Genomic DNA, 18,309 nt, shown 5'->3' on the forward strand with positions numbered 1-18,309 from the left:
CAGCATTTATTTCACAAGTTGAATGGTGCCCTCTGGTATTCATCACAGTGCTAATGCTAGGGCCAAGTTTGAAACAAATGCACCACAAACATCAACAGGGACTGCAACCACTCAGTGTCAGCTTTAACTGCTTGTTGATGTCATTTGTTTTCTTTATCGAGTGAGGACCTTTCGGGAACAGAGAAATAAACCGCCCTTAGCTATGCATGAGATGCCATAAACCAATAATAAATCTGCATTTATGCATCGATTCACCCTCGTGTTTGGCTTTAAACTGTTAAGACCTCCAAGGCTCCTATTAAGTGTTGTATAAAATTTTTAGATCTGCTGTTTAAAAGTGCATTTGTGACGACAACAGTTAAACCAGATGGTCTTTTCTAGCAAGTGTTAGCTGTTTTACATACAAGACGACTCTTTCTTGAAATACTTATCATGTATAATTCATATAATTATTTAATTATCCATTTTTTTGTACTATTCCAAAGGCAAAGTTTGGTAACTGTATGTTCTATCATAATTTAATTTCTTTCACATTAGATAGTTTGTTTGTCTTGTTGTTATGCAACATGTTCCCAATTTTCAAACAAACAATCACACACACGCACACAAACACAAACACACACACACAAGAACTAAATAGCAATGCTATGCAAAGATGGGGCAGATTAGAGTGTGTTGTCCACTCACATGAGGTAAGAGGCCATCTATGGTGCCTTCAGCTTTAGGCACAGCATTGATCAGTGGGAGAATTTAAAGACCCCAAAAAACTGAATTTTGAAGTGATTTTTGCAAGTGCAAGAACAAAAATCCTACAAAATGATTATGGGGTTACTGTTAGTGTTGTTCCAGTGAGGAACAACATGTAATGGTACTGCTCTGTACCATTACATCATAATAAGTTTTATGGATCCCTGGGTCTAGACAGAAATAAAGACAGAGCAGATAAAGACACAGGTCAGACACATTTATGTACATATTTACAAAGTCAAAACACTCACACACATCTCTTACATTGTTTTACAAGAGTTTACACTCTCTCACAACACACAAAGATACAGCACTGGGCCAAAATCTCTTAAAACATGACAGATAAAAAGTATCTAGAGGATAGGAGGCTTAGAGAGAGGGAGAGAGAGAGAGGGAGATAGACAGATTGATTCAAGACAGAGCACGAGGAGACAGATTGGTTTTGATATTCTCCATTCATGAAAGCACATCAATCCAGCAATGTGATCTCATGAGGCAGATATCCAGGGCTTGAGTCAGCTCCACACATGGCTGATAAGGGCTGATTCGATGCTGGAGTTCTTTGCCCTCTGGCGGGCATGACCAGACTAACTGAGCTGCCAGGCAGTTGTTATGAGTAAAGTCTGGAACCCCCAGATGAGAATCAACCCAACTAGTAGATTTTTTACTAGACTGATCTCTGAGCCATGGAAAGTGTTTCAGGTGACGACAAAGAGGGAGACCTGGCATTTGAAAACCAGCTACCCTTAGAACTATGGATGTGCTTGTAGAGGATTCACGTAGATCCTACAATGACATCTGTTTTTTTATTGAGAGGTTATGGATACTCTTGATAAATGTGTTTTAACACCTGAGCGGAAAATACGTCTTGAGAAGATGACCGTGGCTTTTTGTTTACTACAGTAGGTTCAGTATGATTGGTATGATCAGTATGATCAAGTTGATATAATTACTTTCAATGTAGTATTTCAATGTAGTAACTACATGTCCTTATCAATGGCATCCAGGCCACAACATGAATGTAGAGAGAATGTGTTGGATGGCAGCGCTAGGCTACTTTGCCCCTGTTCTTGAAGGAAAATTCATCCATCTTCCTCCTCATACACACAGGGCTATATGCTCAAAGTCTAAAGAAGTGGCACAGTTGTCAAAATATATCATATTACTTTCAGTAATTTTGTAGCAGTGAGAGATGCAACAGCTACTTTTGTTGCACTGTGTGTGTAACAAGTAGCCCTAGTGAGTGCTGCATTCCCATCCTGTGTCAAATCAATGGCATATTCACACAACGTCACATACTGTACAGGAAAAACACTATTTAAAAAATCATTGCACAAGTCACTCAAAGAAGTATGCTATATTTGAACAAATGCACCAATGTTTAGTCATTGAAAATGAAGCCCACAGCTACGAGATGAGTTGCATGAAAGGAGAGGAAGTAGCAGGGGATCTATTATAGTCGAGGTGAGACAACCAGTTGTTTTCCAGAGTCTGGGGAATGTGTAAAAACTTGTAGGACATGCAAAACAACACCATGACACCTGTACGGTTGTGATTTGCTGTTTTGATTATTGTAGAATCTAAGATCTGGTTTACTTTGGCTACTGACAGAGAAGTGCACCTTGCCTTAGGCCTCTGGGCCACAGCGGCCTGACTTGACACACGTCCCAGCCAGTGTTACTCCCCAGGTTCAGGATGGACGCAACCAATCAGAGCAGCGGAGTCCCAGTCAAAATAAACTCGCTTACCTCAATACTGATTTGACTACACTGCACATTTTACTTCAGGGTAATGAAAGGTCGTCCCTGATACATTTCAGAGCTTCAAATATTTTTCTGGATGGTTCACCTAACTGAATCCCAAAGAGGGTGCAACAGTTATAAATTGAAGCTCTGCACCCCAGACAGGAGGGTGTCCTTTAAAGTTTACTGGTCTATATGAATACAGTGGACCAACACTGATTTTTGACACTGATCTTTCTACTCTCCTCCATTTTGTGCAAATAAATACAGTTAGATTCTCCAGGTGGGTGAGAAGTGGATATGACAGCAGGGCCAGGTGTAACAGGAGATGAGGCTCTTGTCTGGAAGGCAGACGATGATAAGGTCGTCAAAGTGGGATATGGTCTTGCGGCCGTTCTCACTCCAAACCTGGAGGCAAGAAAGAATAGAAATATTGTTTCAACCTATAATTTATATATGTGCATTAGACATACAAACATCATGGTTCATGTTCAGGTATTAGGCAAGTGAGAGCAAAAATTTAATTGAAAACTGATGTGCCGTCAAATGGAATACTCACCCTTCCAAAAATGATGTTATGCCCAAATGCCCTCCTCATCATCCTTCGTTTGGCCATGGGAAAAGAACATAACAAAATATATTAGTGTGTTGTATATTAGTATTAGTATTTTACCTAAAAATAACATTTCTAAAATCATTTTGATGGCACATAAATTCATAAACACTTCTGTCACACTCTGAGCAGGTCTTCTTGCTTGTAAAACAGGCATACAGCCATACAGCCCCGAAGTCTTTGGAACATAGCTGCTATGCTACAGGCATTCAGATATCTCTTTCTATAGACTGATCAAAGTGCATTCCTTCTATATTATATCGGAGTTATGTTCATACTTTGTTGCACAAATCTTCTTTAGTGCTGCTTTAAGTCTGTTTCAAGTCACTGAGTGTGTGTGTGTGTGTGTGTGTGTGAGATTGACAACATATTTAGTTTGGTGCTCATTACATTCTAAAACATGTCAGTATGTGTTTCAATACAAAATAGTGTCTTTTACACCATATGGAAACTAAATTATGTGCAATTGTCATGTCTGACATTCTTGTCGTATGCAGCTGACACTAACCTGATCAGGGGATGGCTTGTGATTGGTTTGGTTGGCTTGTGTTTTCAAGTGTCCATCTTCATAGCTGTCTGCCATTAATTTCATGCGGTTTTGAGTCTGCCCAAAGCAGATGTCAGTCACAAAGGAAGAGGAAAGAAGGTAAAGCATACACACTTACAGTACTAATAATACTCATTATTGTCATTGTTTATGCAGAAGAGTGATGAACATGTCCGTCCTTTCAAAATGCACAACTACCATTCAGAGGGTGAATATTTTCACATTCATATAATATCAGAATAAGTTACCACAGACAAAATGGAGCACAGCGTTAGTTCAGGCAGGTCACGGAGTCTCGCTTGCTCCCCTGGATGGCCCAGCTGACTGTCAATCTAACCACTCAGCTGATTGCCAGCTGAGTGCCAGCCGGCCAGGTCCTGCTTTCATTGGCGAAGAACATTCAGAGCGCTTATTTAAACTGCCTTTGCCAATCTGCTGCCATTTTCTGCAATTTTCCACCCACCTAGGCTGGGTGAACCCTGCCTGAACTTCCAGCGATTTGGATTTCAAATTCGAAATTTGGATTCCTTCGGCAGTTGGAAACCTGCACATCTATCTCCTCTGCTCCCTGCCAGAACCTTTGGCTCCAATCAGAAACTAGCTAATCCAAAAGACGCACCAGATCGTTGGTCTGATTGGTTGAAGGACTATCCAAGCGCACATAGTCATTTGAATGCGCCTCTTGTGCAGTAGAAACAAAGCACAGCCTCCCATACTAATGTTCAATCTTAAAAGATTGAGCTTAGTATGGTGATAGCCAGACTACCACCCACCTCCTCCCCTTAACCCCCCCCCGCCATACTTCTGTCCTGTACCTCATGGGGGGTTTATTACTGCTCTCTCTGCTTTGGGCTTTCTATGTTTGAACATGGAAAATGTACAACAAAATGTATTTCATGCAATAGTAAATAAAACTATTTTCTTGACAAAGTGGTCCTGACTGAACTACAGTTGCAACTCCATATAACCCGACTGTAAGGCAATGATCACAACTACTGGAATGATTGCTGTGACTGATAGGGAAGCTCACACCTGCTGTTTCAGCTGCTGTACTAGGCGGTCCTTTTCTCGGCGCAGCTGGGCCACTTCCTCCTGTGTCTTCTTCTTCTTTGAGGAGGACAGCTCCAGTAGAGCAATATTTGCATCCTTCTCACTAATGGCTGCCAACAGTGCCTCCTGTCTGTAATGCAAATGTACAGTCTATATTTTAGAAACCATTTACAAAATGCAGACAAACATACAAACATTTGGCATAACCCTCTGTTAGCTGTTATACAGTTGCATTTACAACTAGGAGTTTGAAGTAGACTCAATTAGATATGCGATCAAAATTGATCTGCATAGTATTAAGTTTACTGGCAACCAACATTTTCAGATTATGTAAGTGCATGGAGAAGATTATACGCGAAGGGTCTTGCCAGGTCGTTGTTTCAGAAACAATGTAATTACTTGAGTATGCAAGTCTGAGAGTAATTTACTTTTTATGTTGGATTTGCTACAGAGACAGTCAGTTGGCTTTTGAATATTAATTACTATCCCTTATTGTTCCAGTACAAACATATTTTAATCTTTACCTTTATTTTGAATGTAATGTTTGTTGAAGTCTTCCACATGTGTTGACTTTAAGGGAACTAATGAAAACACCATTGCAATGCCTACATGCTGACTGCTCAGTATTAATGCTATCTACAAAGTTACAAATAAATGTGAGAAAGCCACCATGAGTTCCTCATGCTCTTGAGGGAAAAAAGAAACAGTGAAAAGAAAACCCTGGAATGTCTCTCAGTAGTTTTTTTTTCATTTAACATCAATAACCCTTTATAAAAGACTATCCTTTCATGGTACAACGGCATTCTGCTATCTGAAGTTGAAAGTAGAAAGCCAGAAAGCACTGAAATGGTTGTACAAACTGCCAACAGATGGTTCTAGGCTGAATATTTAAGTGGTCTTTGTCATGTTTATTTCTTCTTTATTTTAAGAGAGCATTCTGAGCAGGCTTACTTCATCTCCAGCACCTCCTCCAGGTGCCTCCTACGCTCAGCCCTCAGCGTCGTCAGGTGAGCCTCCTTCTCTGCCAGAGACTGCTGGGTAGACGACATCTTAGCTTTCATGGACTCCAGCTCCAGTTTCACCTTCTCCATCGCTGCAAGTAGTTCCTCCATCTTCCAAAAAGAAAAGGCATCAATCGTAATTCAACTTCAATGTTACAATATGATTACAGATCCTCCATTACATTGTTGTTCTAAACCAGTGTTTCTTAACTGGTCTGGCCTTGAGACCCTCAATTTCCCATGGTCATTAAGTCACAACCCATATTTTTCAGCGTTCAAGCCAACTGATATGGTGAGCTATGAGGTAAGAGACACAAAGTGCCTGTACTTGTGTGGAACACGCTGATGTTAGGCACATTTGCAAAGTCGTCAACTCCTGTGTCGCCTTTCAAAGTACTCGACTGGTTAGTCTTTGACAATGGTGAGATGTGTTTCCATGTGGCGTTTTAGGTTTGTCTGGTCTGCGTCTGACCTGTTTCTCCTGGTGTGCCCGCGCAGCCTCCTCCTGGGCCAGCACCATCTCCCTCTCGGCCGTGATCTGGACGCTCTCTCTCAGCGCCTCCTCCAGCTCCTCGATGCGCTCAGCCTTCATGCGCAGAGAGTCCTGCAAAGAGAGGAGAAGATGCCCTCAGACAGGTCGCTCCCTCCCTTCCCTGGCCCTGACCCTCGATGGTGAGCCTGCTGCAGGTGCGTTACCTGCTGGGGACTGTCGCCGCTGCTCCTGCCCTTCTCCGCGGGATGCTTCTGGGCGCTGGCCTTCTTGCTCTGCTCCCTTATCTGCCTACAGTGACGCACAGGAGGGGAGTTCATCAAGGACACACTAGAGGGGCTGAATGATGAAGGTCCTTCAACAAACATTGGAACTCAATCTGAGCTGCACTGCTCTCAATGCATAATAAGATAGATTGCATCATCATCCCATTTCATGACTAGCATGATGAACTGTTAACATTACTGCAATGACTGATGTTGCTCTCTGTTAATGTTGTAATCAGATGAAATTAAACACATCTGAAAGGACATTTGTTTTTTCTGCCTCAAAGGACCTCCAGGGGGTAAGATGTCATGGGTGTTCATTGGATGAAAAACTGAAGGAAAGCCACCTGTCTTCACCATTTAAAAGCTGCGCACAGTAAGACAGTAAAACCATGTAAATAATCACATGGAGTTCTTTATTGTTAAGTCCAGTCTGTCTGTGTGGCTAAAAATGGCTAGACCTATGGCTAAAAATCCATGTCCATTTTTAGCCATATAGGGATTAAGGTTTTGATGAAGTACTACAAATACTGGGTCAAGGAGAGCTATAACTAAGGGGATATTGGGATGTCCACTAACCTCGATGTCACACTAGACAGAATTTGCCAAGGCAAGAAGTTGACGACAAAAAAAAAAGAAAAAAAAAGAATCAGAAACAAGAAAGAGGTAACTCAGCAGTGAATCTAAAAGGGGAAAAAGTCAATCTGCAACATGTTAAATAAATAAATAAATCTTAAAGATTCTACAAAAAGATGCTGACATCCTGTCATAATTGTAGTTGTAATAATAGTGATCATTAATAACACATGACGCAGTTGCAGTGGTGTAAGACTACTAATAGGTTTCAGAACTGTGACGCTTACACAGTCTGCAATACACTTGGCAGTCAAATTGCCTTGATACAGCACCACAACCCATTAAAAACTCATCCACGGTAGCCGCAGGAAGTTTATTTAGAACGAAATGTTGCCCCCGATTTCTATTGAGACAAACAGCAGTGGGTAATTTAGTGCATTTCAGATTCTGCTTCGAAACTTGGTCAGCTCTGTTTAGTCTCCATTTTAATCATTTCACTGGGGGGACACACACACAAGAGATTAATCGAAGTGAGGTATCACTCATACACTCTAGCCCTGTGTGCAGAGGTGGCCCATAGTAGCACTCCATAACGGAGCAGCAGAGGAGAGAGTTGCTCTAAAACAAGTCATCTACAAATAACTCAGTCGCAAGCTGAATATTTTTGGCCTGCAGTGTTCACTCTTTGAATCCAAGAGTGGAAAAAAGGTTTATTGTACTTACCTCTCCAGCTCATTGATTATTCTGTCTTTGTCGTTCTTCTCATTTTCCATCTGGCGCAGGATCTCCAACAAACGGTCGACCTCTGCTTGGGCCTTCCCAGAATCCTCTCTGTGTCTAGCCACATCTGTCTCCAGAGCGGCGATCTTCTCAGATAGCTCGGAGTTGGCTTGTGCATCAGCAGCTGCATGTTTGGCCTGTGCAGGGCATCCACACGCAAGGCATGGTGTTACAAGAACACATGACACAGTACAATTAAATACTTAGCAATGTTATAAGAAAAAAATACTCCTAAAATGCACATGACATAGAAACTCTAATCTCTGTCATCGGTCAAAAGCATTAACAGGAAACCCTCTGGAGTGAGAAGCTGGCCCTACACTCCGCATAACCCCAAATCAAGGCAATTGAAAACGATGGCATGCGAGTGTGTGTGTGTGTGTGTGTGCCGCTCGTCTCTCTCCACCACTCTGACCCTCTTCAGCTGGCTCTCCAGCTTGCTGCACTCCTCTCTGCGCTGCTCCAGGGCGATCTCAAGGCTCTTCAGCTTGGAGTCCTTCTTCAGACCGGACGAGGCCAACGAGGACGCGTGCTCTTTCAGATCCAGCAGGGACGTCTAGGAACAATGAGCAGCGGCAGGTAGTATTATACAAAGTCAGCAGCTGATCACTAGTCTTGGCAGTCGTGGAGGGTGTGGTGGAGGGTGTGGCTGTTTCTCTCACCTCTCGCTCTGACAGGTCTCCCTGCAGGAGAGACACCTTCTCCTTGAGCTCCTTCAGTTCCTTCTTGCTGGTGTCCAGCTCCTCGGACTTCTCCCGCTCCTCGCGGTCCCTCTGTTCCTTCAGACGCTCAATGATGCGGTCCTGTACACCGCACACACACACACACACACAACCATTTGAGAAAGGAATCAACCAAACTGTCAAATAAGCAGTCAGTGTTCCAAAGCTTTCAAAATGTTACAAAAAATGAACATAAAGACATGTTAAATGTGTACCACCATATGTGTGCTGTGCCACATAATTGATCATATGATCCAGACACACGCAAACAATTAACCAAACCTACATGTTTTGATACCCATAATCATTAAGTTATGTAATAATTAGTTATTAGATAGCAATATTCTATTCATGTTGTCTGGAGTGACCTTCTCAGCGAGTGAGTCCTCCAGGGTGCTGAGGACCGTGTCTGTGTTGGAGGTGTCTGTCTGGAGGGACTTGAGTCTTTCCCTCAGGCTGCTGATCTGCTTCTCCTTGTCTTTCAGCTGCTCCTGGAGGTTCTCAATCTGAGGATAGAATATCAGCCAGATAGATCTCATTTGTGAGACATATCATTCACACACTAACATTGTTTTAACATCTCTGAATTACACCTGAAGCCAGACCTTAAAGGTGCAGTCAACAATTTTGCTGCCCAATTTTAAATGTTGGCCAATGTTGGCAAAGGAATACTTAATCTTAAAACGTGCAACAGCCCACTACTATAGCTCACGCCAAAAACAAGGTAACATTAACTGACAAGATCAATCAAGATCAAGTCTACTTACTAAATATTAATCTATAATAATCTGTTACAGTGACAGTGTAACTGTTGTCATTACTTTCCCTAGTAAGTAGTAGCATATGGGATTATAATTTCTAAAATGGTACTTAACTACTATGAATTGTTTGACAGGTCCAGCGTTACAGAATGAGAGGCCTATATACATACATTGGTATAAATATTACATATTGTATGAGACATAATAAAAAGGGGCTGGTATGGTGAAAAAGTAAAATGATTGCCATTGCCATGACAAGGCATTTTTGTGATGGATCCATTTCTGAAAATCTTCAGGGGCCCAAACTGTACAACTGCTGCAAGTTTCATGCTTTCATGAAAACGTGAGCACCATTTTCACACCACCTGGACCATTACTATGAAAATCAGCGCTTTTAGACACACGTGTGAACATCAATTCAACCTGGCCTCTAAATGAACCCCATGGGCCATTAGTTGACCTGCGCAACATGAAAAACTAGACACCATTAAGGTTCTGAAATGCCAAGCAGGTGCATGGGAACATATGTCTCCTGCTCGCTCGACCAAATGTCAGTGGTGATGTATTTGACTTATGATTGATGACTTGCTTGTGCTTGTCTGAGATCTTACCTTCTTCTGCAACACATTAACCTTGCGTTCTTTAACATCTAGCATGTCTTTGAGGTCATGGATCTCCCCGTTGAGGGTGCTCTTCTCCTCTGACATCTCCTGGATCTGCTTGCTCTTTTTGTTCAGCGTGCTCTCCTTCTCCTCAAGGCGCAGTCTCAGAGCGTCCACCTAGAAAGACGGCCAGCCACGTTAGGCTCTCTTGCTCTCTTGCGTTTACGTAGTACATGAACAGAAAATAAAAGGCTACCACCCACTTTGGCGGATTATAGCTGCTAGATATCACCAAACAGGCAACTCTTTTCCACATCGTCACAGAACACAGACTATCATGTGTGTACACAGTATGTGCACTTATTCTGCCCCCAAGTGGTGTTACAAAAACCTGCACCAAAACTTTATCTTTTCATTATTAACCATGACATTATAGATTCTGTTGTGCACAACAAAGCGATGATTGGTTGCGGATTCTCTTTCTCTACAGTCTTCATTATAGTCCTACTTTTATTGTAAACAGAAATAGGAAAAAGTAATAGGACCTTGTCCCTCTCATCACCTGTCTTATGAGGGTGTCTCTAATGTGGGACTATTCACATCAATTCTAGTCTGTATTTACAAGTATATTGTAGTTGTAGTCTATTTTCTATGCTTGTAAAAATACCAATTATCCACTTAAAATAGCTGACAAGTTTCCAGCACATAAAAAACCTTGGGAAAGTGTTTTCCTTTCAGACTATGATATTGGCAAAGCTGCTTGTTTATATGTGACCTGATTTAAAGTGTGATCTAAGCTGTTATGAATGTGTGCTTGAATCTCGGCGTGCCAGTTCATCCTCATTATAACATCCTCATTTCAGTGCCCTACCTCTGTTTGCAGGATGGCGGCTCGCTGTTCTTTAGCTGTTAGCGACTCTTTGAGCACCTCAATGTGTTGCTTGCTATCTGAAAACTGGTTGGTCAGTGTCTCTAGTTTGGTTTGCAATCCCAGGAGTTGAGTGTCTTTTCTGGAGAGGTCCTGCTTCACTTGATCCATCTGGCAAAAAGAGTCAGAGTTACCCCACAAATGACCATAAAATACCAAAACCACTCCAAATTACACCACCTCAACAGGACCCTGGCCATCATTACCGTAATGTCCCAACTATTAGCCACGGCTTATACATTGATTTTGCTAGTTTTCTTCAGCTATGAGGTCAATACAAGGGGGCCGTTAATATGGTATTAATATGGTTTTGTTTCTTTTAACTTGCATAAAACACTGTCCTGCGGCTTATACACAACGCGGTTAATACACTACTGTAGAATGAGTGCAGCAGGAGGGAGGCCACTGGTGAGCAGCGGTTACCTTGCTCTTCATGAACTTGGTGTGGTTGCGGTACACCTCCATCTGCTTGACCTCCTCCTGGCGCTCCTCGCAGGTGAGCGCGCTGCTGGAGCGCAGCATCATCACCTGGTCCTCCAGCTCCCGCAGGCCGCGCTCCAGAGAGCAGATCTGGGAGTCCTGGGGACGCACGCACGCACGCACGCACGCACGGACACAGCCATGTCACTGCACGAGCCCTTCACCAAGACTATGTGTGCTTCTTAACCCATTTAAAAATGCATCAAATCAGACTGTAGGACAGCAACTGTTCTAGTTCTACACAAGGGGACAAACTGAGCTACCTTCAAGGCACCTTTTTATATCTGCAGCACTAGGAGTTTAACACCTCTCCTGAGTATATCTGAATTATAATGACTCATTGGGCACCTCAGACTTACTGTGCACCTCTGAGTCTCTTAAAAATCTTTACAATTAGATTGGAACTTCTGAATGATGATGCCAAATATTTGGAAAGTAGTTAACTAGTAAACAGTGTTAATATGTTTCAAAATATTTTGTTTCTGTTATTGTCTTTTGAGGACTTCCTTGGTTGAATCACAGTAGCGTATATAATGGCAGACCACTTCTACACTGTAAGTAGATTTTTGAAAGTGAAAAAAGGAAATCATGGAAAGTAGTAGACATTATGATTACGTTAGCAAGCAAACTGAGTGTGCACATTCATGAAGTAGTTTTGAGTGTCACCTTCATCTCAATAACTGTTTGCAGGGCCTTGGTCTTTGTTGAGTCGGGGGTTCCTTCATAGCGACGGAGCAGTTCCTGCAGACAGCAATATGGATGTAGTTAACTCCACAAATATGCCCTATGCACAGTATTCACATTGATCAATTAGAAAATTTATATTAAAGAGGAACTATGCAGGTTTGGCGATTTCTGCGCTGTTTTCTCATTTCACACTTGCAGGTTTCTCTGCAGAGGTTCCCCTACAGCTTTAGCGTGTATATTTTACAACACTCCTCAATCTGTCAGTCTGCCTTTTCATGAGCATGACCGCGAGGCTGCCAGACTTTCTGTCAGTGCACCGGCCCGGTGGCACAAGCATGTTTTTCCCGCTCACAAGCACTAGGAGGAAGCGAGACAGCCGTCATTCAACCCGGAATAAGTCAGATAACCATTTCAATTACTTTGAAGCTGATCAGTTAAGGTAAATTAAGCTAAAAAAAACTTGCATAGTTCACCTAAGTGGATGCAGAGATCAGAAGTGTAAAAACAAGTGACACACTATGCTGACTACACAAGTACTCATGCTAGAGCATGCCATATCTGCTCACTACAGGCCAACACCCATACTCCTTGAAGTTGTTGGCGTTGCCTGCCATCTCAGTTTTGACCAATATTTCAATGCCTGCCCAACTGGTTTCTTATTAACTTCCGGTTGTTAAAAAAACTGCTCTGTAATGCTGTTCAGTGAGCACCTGGAGCCTTTAGAGACAGATGCTTGCTTCAAATACAACTAGTAGAGTTACCAGAGAAGTATCTGAGCTTACAGACTCAGGTCTCATTAGGCTTTTGTGTGTGCTGTCTACGTCTAACTAATGATAATTAAAATACAGAACACCAAAGTCCAAACAAAGTCATCAAATGAAAATGATATTACAAACATAATTCAGCCTTCTGAACAATCCAAATCTGAATAAGACACTAAAAAGTATCACTCAGCATCACTCTAAAAGCGAATGCACCCATCCGAGTTCAAAGCAGCCCCTGTAATGCCGATTGTTTGTTGAGTCCTGTTGGCTCGCTTTGTGTTGCCTGTGTGTGTTGCCTGTGTGGGCGGAAAAAAGTAGCACTACACATACAGCAACGACTGCCCACCGTCAACTAGCACGTAGGCTACATTCTACCGCTCGTGCCATACAGTATGTGGATATTGAGTACAGAAGATCGAAACATAAACTAGGTAGTGCTCGCTTAAACCTTTTTCACACTATTCTTGCTCATCTAAGATGTGCGTAACATATCTAGCATTTTACAAATGAGACTGGCATTGCCAGTCCTGAGTCTTTTGATTGTGTAGAGGAAAGAGAGAGGCTGAGGAGAAAAAAGGTGAAACTGTGATATTAGATCCAGTCATTCAGAGGCAAAACGCTAACTAACAGGATTGTATCTCCTTTGGGGAATATCTGACGATTACACTGGGCTTCTTAGCTAGAAGTAGGCAAGCTAAACAGCCAATTAAACAAACCCTTTTCCTGACGGCTCAGATGCCGATTCAACATGCTGAATCAACATGCTGAATCGGCCGTAAACTAGAGGCCAAAGGTCAGTCAGAGTTGGTGGAGCAGTGCACACAGCAACAGATGCTCCTCTGTCCGTTATTGGACGTCTGACCATTGGCTTGGTCAGTGGTCCCTACACTCTCAAAAAGGATGTGTTGGAAATAATACATTGATGTGTTATCTCCAATACAAGTTGTGTTATTTTCAACACAAGTTGCGTTATTTTCAACACAAGTTGTGCTATTTTCAACACAAATTGTGTAACAAATAACAAAAGCAATGTGTTGGAAACAACACAAACTGTGTTGTCCTTACCTAAACACATCAATGTGTTATTTCCAACACATCCTTTTTGAGAGAGTATAAGATGGTGCAGGTGCATGTGTGTGTGTTGGTTGGGATGTGCTTGCTGTCCAGGTGAGGTCAGTGTTCTCACCTCCCTGAGTGCGGCCATGTCCTTGTCCCTCTGCTCCAGCAGGTTCTCCAGGTGGTGCATGTGCATCTGGGCCTCGGCCAGCCTCTGGGTGCGCTCGTGGTCCTCCTCGCTGGCCTTGGTGGAGGGCCCCTTGGTGTGCAGCATCTCCAGCAGCTTCTTGATGGAGTCGTCGCGGGCCAGCAGCGTCTGTTTCTGGGTCTCGATGCGCAGCTCCATCTCCTCCAAGGTGCGGCGCAGCAGGAAGAGCTCCCGGGCCTGCCGCTCGTGCTCCTCGCTGGGCTCCGAGGCCAGGGGCTCGCTGGGCGGCTGGAGGAGCTGGTTCAAGTCACGCTGAATGCGCAGCTCCGCTTGAAGGGCTTGTATAGTTGTTTGAAGATGCTAAACGTGATAGGTGGTGAAAATACAAACATACCAAGAATCACAAATACGTTTATATGTACAAAATAATAATAAAAAAAACAGCCTTCAAAACTTTGAGCGTAGGATAGTAAATCAATGGATTTATTGTCTTCATCTTACATTGTTGGCATCATCATAGTTGAGTTGAGTTTGGGAAAAGCATTTAACTGATATTGTGGATTCTTTTAAATGCCAGGCCATTTTGAAGTAGAAGCATTCTCTACCACTAAAACTGGTTGATCAATGGGCTTTCCAGCAAGACAATGATCAGCAAAACCTTGAGTTAATGGCAATGGAATTGGATGCCTGGCCATATCAGTCCTCAGATTTAAATCCCACTTAAAATGTATGTGGTACTTGGTAACTTTTGTAAAAGAGGAAAAGATTACAATAGAACATATGGGGACATAAATTGGATACATATTGGATAACTCAGTATGAAATCCACATTTCATACTTTTATTGAACTATTCTCACCAGAATACCTTGAAGATTAAGGGCTAAGGTTTTATGACATAGACCTTTTCTGTTGTTGTATTCATTTCAATTTTATGGCAAACATGTGAATATGCTATGTCCTTAAAGGGAGTATTGTGTAGAATTGAACATTATTCCATAAAGATACATAGAGATAACAAAATCATCCACAAAAACCTAGATATACATGTAGCTTACATAAAATGTACAAAACTACCACTAACCGTATTAACTAAGACCACCAGGCTACCATTTTAGGTATGAATAATGTTAATATTGGCCCCAGCCGTGGCACAGCTGGTTGGGGCACCTACACCAAAAAAATATACTTTAAAAAATAATAATAATAATGTTAATATTAGCAGCAATGTAATAGAATAGAATAGAATAGAACAGGCCAGGTTCATTCTGAATGTCATGTATAATGAACATGGAGCTGACATTCGCTGCAGTGGCCAATGCTATTGAGCCTACTGGAGTATACAAACAAGCGAAGCTACAATCCTCTTCATGCTCACCGCCTACAGTCCTCTGGAAGAATGTGCTCTAATGCATGTAAAATCCTCATTATTCTGGTTTCTAAAATTGGCAGTTATGCTAATGTACTAACACGTGTCACCAATTACAACTGATGCTGCAAGTCTACACTACCTCTTCTTGTCATTACTGCACTGGCAGCATGATTCCCAAACACATTTAGCAAAAATATATGTCACCGAAATAGCTGGCATCTGCCAAACCACTGTGAAGGTCCTATTTTTATGATGGCATGACAGCCATTTTGCAGACATGCAGACTTTGAAACTAATCACTGAAATGAGAGGAATCAATGTATTAAAGTGGAGAAAGTGGATTAGCCTACAGCAGCGCGGGGGCTCCAGGAGTCCTGCTGAGGCTCCCTGAGTGGGTAATTAACCAGACAGCTGTGTGAAGGGACTGGAGGAAATGTGAAAACAGTCATCTTCCATTAGAGGGGAATGATTGGCTGGAAATACACAACTGCAGGCTGAAGACACATGAGTGCCTTCAGTTTTGTCATCACCATGAGGACCCATTGGTTGGTTTAAGATGTAGTCTTGTCGCCAAACTACACAGAACAACACACTATTTACCAACTGTCTGAAAAGCAAACCCAAAGCATTCATTTTGTTGTCTGACCTAAGGCCAGACATATAATCCCACCCAAAATTAGTGAAATTAGATAGACACTGGTGCCATTATGAGTGCATTCTCTGTTATTTGGTAGTAATGGCTTTATTGGCTGTGCTGTGTTTAAACACACTGCCATTTCTGTTTGTCTTCCTCTCCTTTTGCCACAGGAAAATGCTCAAACAAAACTGGCCTATATGACCTATTAGTTTGTTTTAATTGACAAACTAATCATTTTCTTTGTGTCTTTCTCCATATCCCTTGTTATACCCCTAATACACCTGGCTTCCTGTGGCTTGCGTTTATGAGACATTTGATTTCTAAAGAAGACTACAATTTCAATTAAACAATGACAACGGCTTGATACTTACTCTGTCTGTAAGACACACAACTCAGCTTAGTCACTGTACAGTCAACTGTACACATGAGCACAGTGTTTGACAGTACATTATAAGAGAAGAAATATATTGAGACTATGAGGGAAATTCTGATTTTCTATAATGACCTAGGCCATGTATATTCAGTAGCAAGACCCACTCTCATCAGCTTCACAGAAAAGATAATTTACCCACATCTAATTAACTAGTATCAAGATGATGTTGACCAGACCAATTTTATTAAATAATTCCATTGTCTACTGGATAATTCCACCATAAAAACTGTGTATAAAACAGCTTATGGTGTAAGCTATAAAAGAAACTAGACAAATTTAGATTCTAGTCAAATCTAAGTGTCTGTACACTCTTTTGTGTGCAGTGTGGGAAAGAGAGAGTAGAGGCACGTTAGCTCCCACCGTCTCAGGATCCCAGTGCTTACTGTACTGTACTGCACATTTTCCCATGAGGCCATTTTACAATCACACCCTTTACACAGTACCTATAAAGAATCCAGAGCTATTTCATAACTCTACTTATGTACGTCGTCTTTTTACATGAAATGTGGTTTAATGTGACCAGGGATTTGTAGCCATGACTTTCCTCTCCATCTCTAACCGCACTTGTGTCTGACATTAAAGGATGAGAAAAAGCAATTTCATGACATCCAAAGGCAACTTTACAACACTGCACCAGGATGCACCCTCACATGACGGTGTCAATGTGCCTACCTGAGTTTCATCTTGGAGAGCGCGGTACTGCTCCTTCCACACGGAGATCTTGGCCACCTCGTCCTTGCGCAGGGCCCGCTCCTTCTTCAGCTCGGGGCTCCAGAAGGTCTTGATGGAGTTCATGGAGGAGCTGAGCTTGCTCTCCTTGATGTCCACCTCCCGCCGCAGGAGCTCGTTCTCCCGCAGCACCTCCTTCAGCTGCACCTGCAGCTCCATGATGGTGTTGTCGCGCGCCTGCCGCAGGGAGTGGGGCACCGTGGAGGCCGCGTGGAGCTCCGCGAAGCCCACCGAATCGCACGGGGTCACCGCCATACCAGGAAGTGCCACCGCCATCTCTGGCGTGCTGCCCATGACAGCTCCGCGGACTCCATAGGGCACCCGTCCGCTGGAGCGTGCCAGTGTGACCGTGCTCTTGGGCAGGTCAGAGGTGGTGGCTATGGCTACCTCGTTGTCACTCATGTACATGGGTCCAGAGGTGGCGTAAGCTGCGTTGAGGGACTGTATGTTTTCCATGGACAGAGTCTTTCCCCCACCACCAGGGCCCCCGCCACTGCCACCCATACTATTGGTGCGCCGATGACCCATGCGAGGGGACCGTGGCAGGCGTGGGGAGCGTCCTGAGCTCTGGTTATTCTTTGCTGCACCATGGTTGGCCTTGGAGTCATTTTTGTTGACTGAGCGAGCACTACCATACATGTTGGCTATCTATGATCGTTTTTGAAGGAAATATTACAAATACTATATGATTTGTCTGTGAAAATGAGGAGTGTGGTTCTTCACCTTACACAACTTGTACGGACACTTATTCTCAAACACTGGTTTGAACATTAAACTGAATGTTTTATTGATGTAAAGGTACAATTCCTCCAGATCTCCTCGCATGGCATCTGTGATCTGAAACCAGAAAGGGGCACTGTAAGCATAGGCTCAAAAGCTGATGGATCCTCGGAATGACAGTGCATTACAACAGCACAACACATAATGGGGTTGATGTGTCATGTCATATCTGTGTCTGAATAAATCCAAATATCAAAGCTTACCAATTAGATTGAAGCGCCCAGGTCAATAAATCAGACAAAGCTATTACAGACATTCCATAGGCTACAAGGATGTAAAATAAGCTTATGGTTTATCGAGCACTTAAACTGAAAAGGAGAAACTCCAATTCAGTCAGAGCTACTGACTCTGATCTTCACCCAAGGTTACCATACATGAAATTTAACCATCAAGGTCTACT

The 18,309-nt window shown here is 42.7% G+C and overlaps 1 protein-coding gene across 1 annotated transcript; it reads right to left on the minus strand.

Moving 5' to 3' along the window:
* Positions 1-948: 948 nt before the first annotated feature.
* On the minus strand, positions 949-17,768 carry erc1a (ELKS/RAB6-interacting/CAST family member 1a). The gene is made up of 18 exons (XM_062546781.1): positions 17,073-17,768; positions 13,943-14,320; positions 11,972-12,046; positions 11,249-11,404; positions 10,769-10,936; positions 9,907-10,074; positions 8,903-9,040; positions 8,475-8,615; positions 8,228-8,368; positions 7,756-7,949; positions 7,036-7,047; positions 6,397-6,481; positions 6,173-6,304; positions 5,651-5,811; positions 4,682-4,829; positions 3,611-3,706; positions 3,049-3,091; positions 949-2,897 (listed from the first exon to the last, which is right to left on the minus strand). Exons 1-17 carry the CDS (start codon positions 17,766-17,768, stop codon positions 3,065-3,067), a joined length of 2,916 nt encoding a protein of 971 aa, XP_062402765.1. The 3' UTR covers positions 949-2,897; positions 3,049-3,064.
* Between the last annotated feature and the right edge of the window lie 541 nt (positions 17,769-18,309).

This window comes from Sardina pilchardus, chromosome 10 (genome assembly GCF_963854185.1).
Source record: "Sardina pilchardus chromosome 10, fSarPil1.1, whole genome shotgun sequence".
Taxonomy (NCBI): domain Eukaryota; kingdom Metazoa; phylum Chordata; class Actinopteri; order Clupeiformes; family Clupeidae; genus Sardina; species Sardina pilchardus.

Coding starts and splice junctions, on each gene's coding strand:
- erc1a (XM_062546781.1), bottom strand. CDS start 17,768: ATGTATGGTAGTGCTCGCTCAGTCAACAAAAATGACTCCAAGGCCAAC. Junction 9,041..9,906: donor TTAATGTGTTGCAGAAGAAG/GTAAGATCTCAG, acceptor TTCTATCCTCAG/ATTGAGAACCTCCAGGAGCA. Junction 8,616..8,902: donor AGGACTCACTCGCTGAGAAG/GTCACTCCAGAC, acceptor TGCGGTGTACAG/GACCGCATCATTGAGCGTCT.